The sequence below is a fragment of the Sinocyclocheilus rhinocerous genome, unplaced genomic scaffold (genome assembly GCF_001515625.1).
Source record: "Sinocyclocheilus rhinocerous isolate Xijiao unplaced genomic scaffold, SAMN03320098_v1.1 scaffold1415, whole genome shotgun sequence".
NCBI lineage: Eukaryota > Metazoa > Chordata > Actinopteri > Cypriniformes > Cyprinidae > Sinocyclocheilus > Sinocyclocheilus rhinocerous.
Window position 1 is genome coordinate 79,577 of NW_015657968.1, and position 12,630 is coordinate 92,206.

The following is a 12,630-nucleotide window of genomic DNA, read 5'->3' on the forward strand; positions in this document are numbered from 1 at the left end:
TGTTAAAAAATGAATTATTGTCAGAAATCTAAGTCTTTCATGCTCACCAAGGCTGCATTTATTTGATCAAAAATACAGTAAAAACATGAATATGGTGAAATATTATTGCTATTTAAAATAGCACTTGTTTATTTGAATATATTTTAAAATATAATTTAATACTGTGATACACATCATTACTCCAGTCTTCAGTGTCACATGATCCTTCAGAAATCATTCTAATATGCTGATTTGCTGGCTTGTTTATTTGAATATATTTAAAAATATAATTTAATACTGTGATTCAACGCTGAACATCATTACTCCAGTCTTCAGTGTCACATGATCCTTCAGAAATCATTCTAATATGCTGATTTGCTGCTCAATAAACATTTCTTATTATTATCAATGTTGAAAACAGCTTTGCTGCCTAACATTATAAATGTCTTTACTGTCACTTTTGATTAATTTAATGCATCCTTGCTCGATAAAAACATTATTTTATTTTGAAAAATAAATAAATAAATATCTTATCTTGTCTTATCTTACACCAATTTGCTTTTACACCATTTTAGATATTTATTTGTTTATATGTATTATATACAAAAATAATGGATTTTTTTTGTGCAATATGATTATATTTGAACAAGCATTTTAAAACATGAATACTATCAATAAAGGAAACCGCTTTCAGAAAGACAGAGATATCATAAGATGGATAACAACCATCTGAGACCATGTAACAGCATCATACTTGCAATGAAATTTTGGAGGTCATAGTTCAGCTGCAGGCGTCTTGTACCCCATCTCTTATTGACTCTCTCCTACAGTCAATTTTATGGCTCTTTTCAAGCCCTCATGCCTGGTTGTCATGGAAACATATCTGCTATTTGATTTGATTTAGCTAAAGCATGCCATAACGTTCATTCGTTTAAATGTCAGCAGGCTTCCCTGTAGAGAAGGAGATTCATTTATGCATGAGGCTTGGTTTTGTTCTCTCTCCTTTAATGTACCTCTGTTACCGCTGGTCCGCAATAGTATCTACCTCTATTGTCGGGACAAAACTCTCTCAAATGAATATCCCATAAACTTTTAATATGGCAGCACTGTGTCTGAAAGTCCTCTGATGACCTCAAACGGAGCAGATTGTGATTAGAAAAGATTGTTGATGTGTTTTAGACTGGGGGGGGTCTGTTGTGTGTGTGTGTGTGTGTGTGTTGGAGTTAGTCAGGGTGGAACCAGCAATCACAGTTCATGGGAAAGGAAAGAACAGGCAAGATTTCTGTGAGACACCCTTCTTGAACACACACACACACACACACACACACGCACACACACACACACAGACTGCATTTGATTATAGTTGGACGCTAGGGAGGTTTTGGAAAGCAGGAGTATTTCAGGAAACTCCTAAATCGTTACTCCAGGCTAGACTTGTGCCGGTATTCGGTAATGCGATATATCACGGTAAGATACTGGCATAACCCTACTCCAGGCACAACTTGGCAGCACGTGATTGGCTAGCTCTCTGTTCACATGACTTTGCTGTGCTGTGGAGACGGGGGTCTTGTAGCAGGGAACACAAAGAAAAACAGGCAGAGAAAAAGGAAAGACAAGGGAATTTGTCAGATGTGAGGCAGATTCAGTGACCTTGCACATAAATCAAACATTTCAGAGGTGTGACCGAAGAGAAAGTTCAGTAGGACAGAAGAGTGTAAAAAGAAAAGAACAATGTAATAACCCCAAAGATGTCTAATCTAGTCATGAACTGTCTATTTTAAACATGCACTTGAACACTTTCCGTGGCGTTTATACAGGACGCGTTGTTCCATTTTGTTGGGTTTTAAGATGCTGTATCAAGTTTTAGAAACATGTTGAAATCTGTTATCCATTTCATTGTGTTCAGTCTTGATAGTTTTAAACAAAAGAGCGTGTCCTGTGTGAACAGCCCATTAATCGTGCTGTAATCAACAAACCTGATATCAGAGCTCCATCTGCTGGTAGAAGAGTGTAAATCACTTTTGATAGACCTTAAGACCTTTGTCTTCAATAATGCATAGACTACCGTTTAAAGATTTTTCAAAATGTTTTTGTTCACCAAGACTGATTATTAATAAATAAAATATATAGTAAAATCGTAATATTGTGAAATATTATTACAATGTAAAATAACTGTTTTATATTTTATTTTAAAATGTAATTTATTTCTGATGCAAAGCTGAATTTCCAGCATCATTGCTCCAGTCTTCAGTGTCACATGATCCTTCAGAAATCAATCTAATATGCTGATTTTCTGCTCAAGAAACTCGTAAATATTTTCATCAATGTTGAAAATAGCTAATATGTTTGTTGGGAAACCGTGATACATTTTTCAGGATTCTTTGATGAATTAAAAGTTCAAAAGAACAGCATTTATTTGAAATAGAAATATTTTGTAACATTATAAATGTCTTTACTGTCACTTTTGATCTAAAATTCTTTCTTTCTAAATAAATAAATAAATACTGACTTAAAACTTTTGAATAGTTGTGGACATCGATATCCTGTTTTTTGACATTTTGTCATCTGCTGTTGTCAACTAATTTAATTATTCATTTCGTTTTTTATTTATTATGTTATTTTTATATTAACACTCCTAGTTTAGTTCAACTGTTCGTCTGTTGGCATGTTAAACATCATGTTTATGTTCAAATTTTAATGAATTCTTTTTTTTTTTTTTTTTTTTTTTTTTTTTTACTTTTACTTTTGTTAGGTATTATCTATTTGTTAGACTGCTCTGTTAGAGAAGTTGCTGTTCCAAATCTGTAGTTGTCCTAGTTTTCAAGGAGAACCGCTAGTTGTCAGGGAAACTGGTGGCAGGAGGCTCTCAGGAGTGTTTGGAGTGGAGAGAGTTCGACCATTTTTGGAGATAGTTATCAATCTTCTGTCCCTAGACACCGAGGAAACACTGTATGTGTGTGTGAGAGAGAAAGAGCAAGTAAAAGTGTGTTTGCCTATGTTTGTGGTAAAAGTGAATTTGTGGTCCTGTACCAGCGCTAGTTTCTGTTTCGGGAGGTTTTTAGTTTAGTGACTGCCCTGGTTTCATGAGCGATTAGAATACATATATCAAACCACAAAACATCCTTTACAAACTGTCTGTTGTGAGAAGTGAACTTTATGTATGCCAGCTATAGAGATTCATGTTTGTACAGGTGAATCTCAATAAATTAGAATGTCATTCTTCAACAACCTGTTTGCTCTCTGAACTGGCTTATATGGGTTGTGTCACATCATTTGAAACAGGTTAAATCAATTTTGAGTGGTTGTGTTCTATCAATGACATGTGTTCTCTATTTGTATTTGATTGTTGCCACTTGTGTTTACCAGTATGGATGACATGTGCATTAGAGTGCAGAATGTGTTTTGAGAATGAGAATGTGTTTAGAGTTTTGCTGAAAAGTCTAAGTGAGATCTGCAAATTGTGTTTTACCTAAATGCATGTTAATTGCAAATAAATTAAAATGCATTATAGTTTAAATCCATATTACAGTTTTTCTCGATTGCTAAAACACAATTTCTGAAACCTTGGGCAATCGAGAAAAACTGTAAATGCAATTAGCTGAACTTAAGAGTGCTTTTTGGCATACTTAAGTACATCTTTACATGTAATTTCATAATTACTTCTATTGTCTTTAAAATATGGTTAAAGTTTACTGTTGAATGTAATGTAAAATATAATTTATGTTATTTATACTGTATATATTTTATATTTATATTTTATTTTTTGCAATTTAGTACATTTGAATATATTAACTTTAAATATAATAGTGAGAAACACACTACAGTAAAATTATAATCAAGTACTTTATATGTGTTTTATTATGTTAATCAATACATCAAAATAGTGTACTTCTTTATATTGGACATTATTACAAAATGCACTTAAATGTGTTCAGTCATGAAAGTGTGCTCTCTTTAAGACTTTTATTTCATTAATATTATCTGCAATTACATTTTTTAAAATATACTATACTTTCAATATTTGAAGTACACTGCAAGTGCACATTTAATACAATATAAGTGCACTTCTTTTCACCATCAGTGCATCCTCACCATTAGAAACATTGCCCTTTCCTGAAGTTTTTCCACCATTGTGATATATATTACATTTGTCTAGGTTGCTGAGGCGTTATTGTTAGGCTTATTGTTAGACTTTAAGTCCGAATTGTTCTGAACAATGTGTCAAATACATTAATGCAATAACAGTAGTGTGTGTGGGATTGGGGTCATGTGTGATGTATATACCATGTCAAGTGTCTACTAAGCTCAGCAGATTATAGAGCAAAAAAATATTCCTTATCTCTATTTGATGCAAGCAGCTTCTCAAGTGATAACTAAGGGAAGATTCAACTATAATTACATGCAGATTGTGAAACATTACTCCACTCACATTTATCTCTGTCTCTTACAGAGAAGAAGCAGGAGAAAGCCGCAGCCAGCCCAGGTGAGTCGTATTATGACCGTGGGCTCAGAGCCAAGCAAGAGGGCTCTCAGATGACTCTACTTATCTGCATGCTGCACAGATTACTATTAATTACCAACTTCTTATGAGCTCGTAGATACTGAGACAGACATAACCTCTCTGACACGGCTATAGTGGAATTACTGCCACAGTATTTAGATGTATAAAATGCATTTAACCTCTTGGGCCCATTTTTGCCATTTAATCTTTGCCCTTTTTATGTCTTCTTGTATTTGTAGCATGAGTATATATTGTATGTGCTCTGCAGAGGATATCAAAATGAAGACGCTATTGGCAAAAGTGATGGCTATTCACTAATTGGTTTTAACTAATTTTGTTCTTTAACATGCTATTTGTAATAATGATGCATATAATATTGAAAAATGTTTATTAAAGATATTTATATGTTGTATCTTTGATGTACTTACTATGAAGACATTTTCTGTATTGATTTTTCACAGGTGTTTTACCCGTATTTCGAATTATACATTACAATTTGTATTGTAGCGTCCATAAACTTAATGGATAATGTCCTGGCAGAGTTTAAAATATTAAACCACCAATAATTTGTATAGTTTAGTATTTTAAGGCACAACACTACAGGGAACAACATCAGTTTTGAGATTTTGGGCTGTTTATTATGTGTTGTTTCAGAGTTAAACATGAGGAAACATGAAAAAAACATATTTAAGTGTTTATTGTATTTATCTATTTGTATCTGTAGATTTCAGTTACAATACATATCTTTAAATGTCGTTTTCTCAAAAAAAACAAAAAACAAAAAAAAAACATGCATTGAGCCAGACATTTCCTTTTCAGTTGCACTTAACCAAACTTTTTTTTTCTGTTTTATCTATATTTTATATCTTATTTGCATATTCATAGCATTTCATTACAAAAAACGTTTGCACTTAATGTAATCAATCAACTAGGGAAATATGGTGGTGTCTATTGGTTAATTTTTTACCCAATTTTTTCCCTATTCACCTGGGTGTCTTGGCTTAACATTTCAAAAATGTTCTTAAAATAACTTATAAAGCCCAGCAATACGCAGAATTATTAATAGTCTTAACAGAAGCGGAACATAATACGTGACCATTTTGGTTTTCAAATGTCTGTAAATTTACAAACACAGATGTTTAATGTCTGCCTGAAGGGTATTCATTGTATTTCAGTGAAAGGAATGGCATTTATTGCAGCATAAAAGCATCCATTTGGTTTGGTCCCTTCATCGTCAGGGCTCTGTGTATATTACCCTCCACCAGGCAATCTCTGCGCCCTCCTGCCGCACTTCAAAGAGCCTTCAGGACGCGCCACATCATTTCTCTGACAGCCTCCCAAGGCGTGTAAAATACACCTAAAATGACTTCTGTTTGCATAGCAGCAGATCAGGCAGTCATGCTTTTTTGATGAATCAGTGTGTTTCAATATTAGCTCACCTTTGCACAGCTGTCAGCACAATCCATACATCTGACTGAACACTATCACCAAACCAATAATCCATATGCTGGTCAGATCAGCTTGATCTGTTAGACAGCTTCCTCTAAAATAATTAAAGGGATAGTTCACACACAAATAATTTCTGTCATTATATACTGACTCATTCCAATCATGTATGACTATTTCTTTCTTCTGTGGAAAATTAAATAAAAATCTCAATATAATGTAAGTCACTGAGGTCAAACGTTGAGTTGGACCCCACTGACTTTTATTGTGAGGACAAATAGAGCTGAAATGTTCTACAGGGATTTTTAGGTTTGGAACAATAAAAGATGTGCAGAATTGTAATTTTTAGGTGAACTATTCCTCCAATTTGTGGGAAAGAACAAAGCCTGGAAGTTTGACTCAATTATGAACATGTCCTTTACCTCTTGTTTATTGGTGAACATGTCAAAATCAGCTGTACCAGGTGGAGTAGTCTACTGACAAACTGCTGAGATAAGATTAAACTGACAGCATGATGTGTACGTTTCAAAGTAGCTGATGTGTGATCACTGGTCTATGTGTCTGTATGAACTGACGAATTCTCTATGGCTGTTTTAGGTGTCTGTGCAGTTTTATCACTGTGGATCTTTTTCACAGACTGGGATGACACGTTTACACATTTATTAACTTTGTAAATATACTTTGTGTTACATTACTTTGGCATTAAATTCCAGAAAACTAGTTACAGCTGCTGCACGAGTGTTTCTAACACAACAGCTGAAAGAGTGACTGCACATTTGTGACCCTGGACCACAAAACCAGTCTTAAGTCGCTGGGGTATATTTGTAGCAATAGCCAAAAATACATTGTATGGGTCAAAATTAACGATTTTTCTTTTATGCCAAAAATCATGAGGATATTAAGTAAAGATCATGTTCCATGAAGATATTTTGTAAATTTCCTACCATAAATATATCAAAACTAAAACACAAGCTAATTTTCATTTTTGGGTGAACTAAACCTTTAAGACTGGTTTTGTGGTCCAGGGTCACATTTGACGTCTTTCTCTCTTCTGACCAATGTAATTAATCTCTCGATTTTTCCCCTCTTTTGTAAAGTCATAGAAACAATATTGTGGATTTTTTCTTTTGCTATTGGAGCAAATGGGAACACGACATTTATATTTGTTGCAGTTTCCGCTCACCCTTATATGTAGTTTACCTTCTATGTAGTTGACTTCTGCTTCTGAGAACCCTGGAAATGTGAAAAGGGTCTATATTCTGTAGCACACAATCATCCTAGACCTGCTGCCCTACACACATTTGCAGATGACTCATTAGACAGAAATGATCAGACACATCAGTTATCTGTTCAGAGCAAACTGCACAGAGAGCAGATGACCTCACAATCCCAATCCCATTTCAATCTTATTTCCTATTCCTCTCTTCAAATAACTTATAAACGATAACCCCACTGAAACTGCAACCTGACTGAAACTGAAGTGTGGGAAAGAAATGTTTTTGTCTCTTATAGAATTATGATAACGGAGACTCTCAGCTGGATTCTGCAGAGCTGCTCAAGTTCATTCAGCACAATGAAACAGCCGTTCAGATGAACTCTTACGCTGAAGAGGAGAACAACCGCCTGCTCAGGTAAAAACACACACACAGCCACACAATCTCACAGAACTAGTGCGCATTTGTACACTTCCGTTTAAAAGTTTGGGGTCCGTAAGAATTTAATGTGACACTGAAGACTGGAGTAATGATGCTGAAAATTCAGCTGTGATCACAGGAATAAATTACATTTTAAAATATATTCAAATAGATTACGGTTATTTTCAATTGTAGTAATATTTCACAATATTACTGTTTTTAGTAATACTTTTTACTATATTTTTGATCAAATAAATGCAGCTTTGGTGAGCAAAAGAGACGGTACCAATACAGATCCCAAACTTTTGAACGGTAGTTTACAAAATGCAGTCTGTTGTGACATACAGTATGCTGGTTTCCATGAATAACCAAATCTGCAATATTTTAAAGTAACTGTTCATTGGAATGCAGAAGAGTTCAAAATATAGTTCAAAATATATATTTTTTCTAAAAGAGGAATGAATTTACATTTTTGAGTGAACAATCCCTTTAACCACTAGCCTACACTGTAGTTATAATCATCATAATCATCTCAGTCACACTGGACTTCTTCCTGTTTCTCTCACAGTAGGGGTTATTTGAGTTTATTGTGTCCATCTGTCTGTCAGGATGAGCCAGAGGGGAAAAACTCCATCTACAAACACTCATAAAGCCAAGCAAACATTTAACTGCACAACTGTGTGCTATACTGCATATTCGGTTAGCTAGATAAGTGTATTGAAAACACAAATAAGACATGAATTTTTAACTCTTGGTCACATCGGAACAAAATGTTTTGTTGTGAAAGGAATGTTCAAAAGACCCTACATGTATCTCACAGGAGCCTTTGTGTGGACGCTCTTGTTGAGCTCTCAGATGAGAATGCCGACTGGAAACTGAGCTTTGATGAGTTCCTCAGCTGCTTGAAACCAGGCTTCAACCCTCCTGAGAAGAGTGAGTCTCTGTCTGTCTTGCTTCTGTCTGCACCAGCATGGAGTTTACAAACGATTCCATCACTTGCATAATGACAATGTGGACAAGTCAAGATTTGTGAGCAGTGTGAACAAAGCCATGGTGTTTTTTTATACTTAAGGAGCAGTTTTAATTCCTTCAGAGTTGGAAGTTTTGCTTCCATATTGAAGATCTTTCTTATATTCAAAGTTACATTCCAGAGTTTTCCCAGAATTGTAGTTCTGTGAGGCAGAGAGGGAGCAAACTAGGGGTTTTCCGCTCTTCCACAGAACGTTCCTCAGGCTGATAGGCTCCACATGCAGAACTTGGTGAAAGTTCAGTGGGAGGAGCTGCTTTCTCTGGCATCATATGAAGCAACTTTTACACATGCAAACTCAGAACCAGTGCTGTTATTGTTGAGTAAAACTAAAATGAATTTTAAAAAAAATTGGTAATTGGAATAAAGCTGAAATAAAATAATACATGAATATTAGATGAAAAACTTAAACTTAAAAATGCTTAAATGAAAATTAGAAATGTTGCCTTGGCAACTGACTAAAAAGTTGGAAGACTAAAATTACTAAAACTAAAATATAAAAATAAATTAAAATTAATATAAATTAAAAAAAACAACAAAAAAGAATAAGAATGACAAAAACATAACAAAACTACTAAAACTTAAAATAAAAACTGAAAATATAAAAATAAAAGCTAATTCAAAATATGGATACTATAATAATATAAACAATACTAAAATAACATAACCTTTGGGTCTGTCACAGGATATAAAAGACATACTAGAGAAGAATATAAAGATCTGGAGAAGGATGTATGACATTTATAAATCCTGTTGACAGTAAACTATAGCATTCATAGCACCATTGGTGTATCATATCAGATCAGAATTAAAAGTAGATGCCCTGGCTTCTGATCTTGAGTCGACTTGCCATGATAGTTGAGAACTGCACACTTCAGTCATATTCATTTACCCTAGTTTCTCCTGGATGGTTGTAGCAGCATAGTCGTTCCACAGTAATTTCCTGTTTTGTATTTGGGAATCTGGGACACAGGCAGACAGTATTTGGTTGCAGACACAGCCATGTATTGCAAGCCTTTCAAATGGTGATGTTCAGACAGCTTTTGCTGATTTTAACTTACAGTAGTTTATAGGGAATAAAGTGTTGGTAATCAAGATTAAATTTTTTTGGGGGGGGGGCTTCTGGTAACTTGTTTTGAAAATTATTGTGGTAACATGGTTTGTGTGTTACTACAGAGTGTGCTCTGGAAGATGAGACCTATGAAGATGGTGCCGAGACTCAGGTGGAGTGCAACCGCTGCGTCTGCGCATGTGGAAACTGGGTCTGCACCGCCATGACTTGTGATGGTGAGTTTATATCAACAAATTCAAGACAGAAAAGGAGAGTGTGGGGTAAGCTGTGCCCGTTTGCACTCTAGTCGAAGTGAAAGAAGACTGAGACCTAATTATATTTCGGGATGCATCAATAATACAGACCATAGAAATATGACTTGTCAAAAAAAGTGATAAAGTGACACAAGGGAAGTTCTAAGAAAGTTTCTTGGATGAAGGGCTGACACATCTTACCCCACTTTCCCCCACATGAGCAGTACTGATTCCATTTTATAATAATGAGACTGACTCGCTCCACAGAGAAAAGCCCAGTTATTGACACTAATGGGGATCAGGAGATGACCGAAGAGGAATGGACTCGCCGTGTGGCTGAACTCAACAAGCATCAGGTCAGCTGTCTGACTTCATTCACCGCAAACTGATGTCATTGTTTATCATAAATCAATGTCAAATTGCTTACTATCTATCCTTGACTGTCCCATCTAATAAAGGCTAAATAATGGCAGAAATAAATAAACAGAGCCGATCCTCCCTATACGCAAAGTACGCAAGCTGCGTAGGGCCCCCGAAACACCAGGGGGCCCCCTTGCGCTCACTTTTATTCAGCAGTGATGTATTAAATTGCTCCAAAGTGACAATAAAGACACATTACAAAAGATTTATATTTCAGTTATTTAAAACTTACTGACCCCAATTTTTGAACGGTAGTGTAATTTAATCAAATTAAAAATCAGCTTACCCAGTACTTTTGTATATGAACTATATTTTGTAGGCTTCTTAGAGCCAAAACATTAAGTAAGCTAAATTTCTCAGTGTGGTGCTGCAATGTGTTTGAAATCGGTCACTTATGGGCTTCCATTTTAGACATGATGTTTTACAAGCGTACAGCAAATGTGTTTTACTTAGTGTTTATCACTTCACATAACACGATGCATGCAAACAGACACTAAATCCCTCAGTAAAAGCAGGAGCTTGCTGATTTAAGGAGAGTTTTATGCTCTCACACTACTTCATACACTAACTCATAAAATAAGTCAAATAAACCACAAAATAATGCGACTGACATAGTAAGTGGTGTTTGATGTGTAGATATCATTGACACAAAAATCCAGAACTAGCCAGTTCAAGTCCAGGCATGTTTCCCTGAGTCTGAGGGAGGACTTAGTTTGTCATTTCAACTGACTAATACACTTTTTAGAGGGCTGTAAACTGCAGGTGGTGACCTTCCTCATGGGCTACACTAACTGCTTGTTGATTTTCTATGTGAAATATAAGCTGTTGCTGCCAGTTAGTTTGCCTGAGGCAAAACAAACAAACGACTGACTTCTGACGTATGCCTCCATCAGGAGACGGTGGAGAAGATGAAGACCAGCACAAAGGAGGTCTAAACCAGGACAGACACGAGGAGGGAGATGACGTGGACGAATTCCTCTCTTACTGATCACAATCAGGATTCCTGAGATTATGTACTGTTAATGGAAGAATCACACCATTTTCTATAGATAGGTTATTACTTTTATTGCTATCCATACTGCATCTATTCTCTGGTTAATGTGTTTTATGTTGCGGTTTACTTTTCTATGTATTTCATTAGCTTTTCACCATTTCGTATGTTCATCTGTGTGTCTTCAAGTGCTGTAAATTGTTTGATTGTGTCACTCCAAACAGGCCTCAGCACTTTGTTATGGGGGCCCTTGTTTTATTCACTATTGTTTGATTTGATGTATTATTCTTTATACCGTTTATTTGTTTGTCTGTCTACAGTTATATGTGGAAATGTTTTTTTTTTTTTTTGACTGAAACAATGGCAATAGAAGAAGAAAAAAAAAGAGGAAAGGATTCGAGAGTGATGCTGAGAGAGCAAAACAACACGGGTTCGTCCATCAGACTGTGACTTTAGAGCTTCAAAACGAGAGATGTCCTTCAGTCAGATGGTAGATACTCATGCTAAAACATCTACACGCTAGAAAGAGCTTGATGGATATAAATGCTTGTCATGGCCGCTCTCTCTCTTTCACTCTCATCTTGAAGGCAGTCATAGTCTTGAGACCTTTCGTAAAGGTGCTAATGTTAGTATTCCTCTGTTTGCTGCTTTGCTCTCTTGCTTTAGATGGTAGATAATGCTCGGTAGGACATGAAATAATAGAAGCAGAGACGGCATGGCTCAGTGGAGAGAGCAGGCAATACCTTTGAATTTTAACATCATTATGGGACAACAAACCCACCATGTTGTTAATACTTGACAAACATGCTTTTTCTGCCATTAGCGACTTCGATTAGAGTAGATCACCTCCGTTAGTAGAAAACTGCTGCACAGATGCATTGGCTACGCTTGAGCTTGTATTTATATTAGTTGCTAGAGGCAGTTCATGCTGAAACTCTCACACTGTGCTCAGTCCCATTCTGATGCTGGGGTTGAATTGACAAAATGAACTAACAAGCCAGATTTATAAAAAAAAATAAAGCAGCTGAGCTCACAAAGATGGGACTGAGTACAGATGGAGTGATCTGAAACCAAAGCCTGATGTTTAAATTGTTGTACGAAAACCTCCAGGTATATCACTACTCTGGACCCAGCAACTACTTTATACCTGTTACTTAAAATAACTGTCAGAATAGAGTTGCTATTGCCTCTGTAGTGTAGATGCATTCTTACCCACTTAAGAGAATGTGTGTGTATGTGTGCGAAATGCATTTGTGTGTGTGTGTGTTAGCATTAGAGCCCGACCGATATGGGTTTTTTGGGGCCGATACCGATATTTGGGAGTAAT

General features: G+C 35.7%; 1 protein-coding gene across 1 annotated transcript; it reads left to right on the forward strand.

Annotated features, from left to right (window-relative positions):
- Positions 1-1,431: 1,431 nt before the first annotated feature.
- On the forward strand, positions 1,432-12,570 carry LOC107721823 (follistatin-related protein 1-like). The gene is made up of 7 exons (XM_016529992.1): positions 1,432-1,446; positions 4,430-4,462; positions 7,439-7,557; positions 8,381-8,493; positions 9,764-9,874; positions 10,160-10,248; positions 11,206-12,570. The coding sequence occupies exons 1-7, from the start codon at positions 1,432-1,434 to the stop codon at positions 11,245-11,247; spliced, it is 522 nt and encodes a 173-aa protein (XP_016385478.1). The 3' UTR covers positions 11,248-12,570.
- The last annotated feature ends 60 nt before the right edge of the window (positions 12,571-12,630 follow it).

What these genes read in the sequence shown, in the direction of transcription:
- LOC107721823 (XM_016529992.1), top strand. An exon ending in CTTCAACCCTCCTGAGAAGA is followed by an intron (nt 8,494 to 9,763) that starts GTGAGTCTCTGT and finishes GTGTTACTACAG; the next exon opens with AGTGTGCTCTGGAAGATGAG. An exon ending in CACCGCCATGACTTGTGATG is followed by an intron (nt 9,875 to 10,159) that starts GTGAGTTTATAT and finishes CTCGCTCCACAG; the next exon opens with AGAAAAGCCCAGTTATTGAC.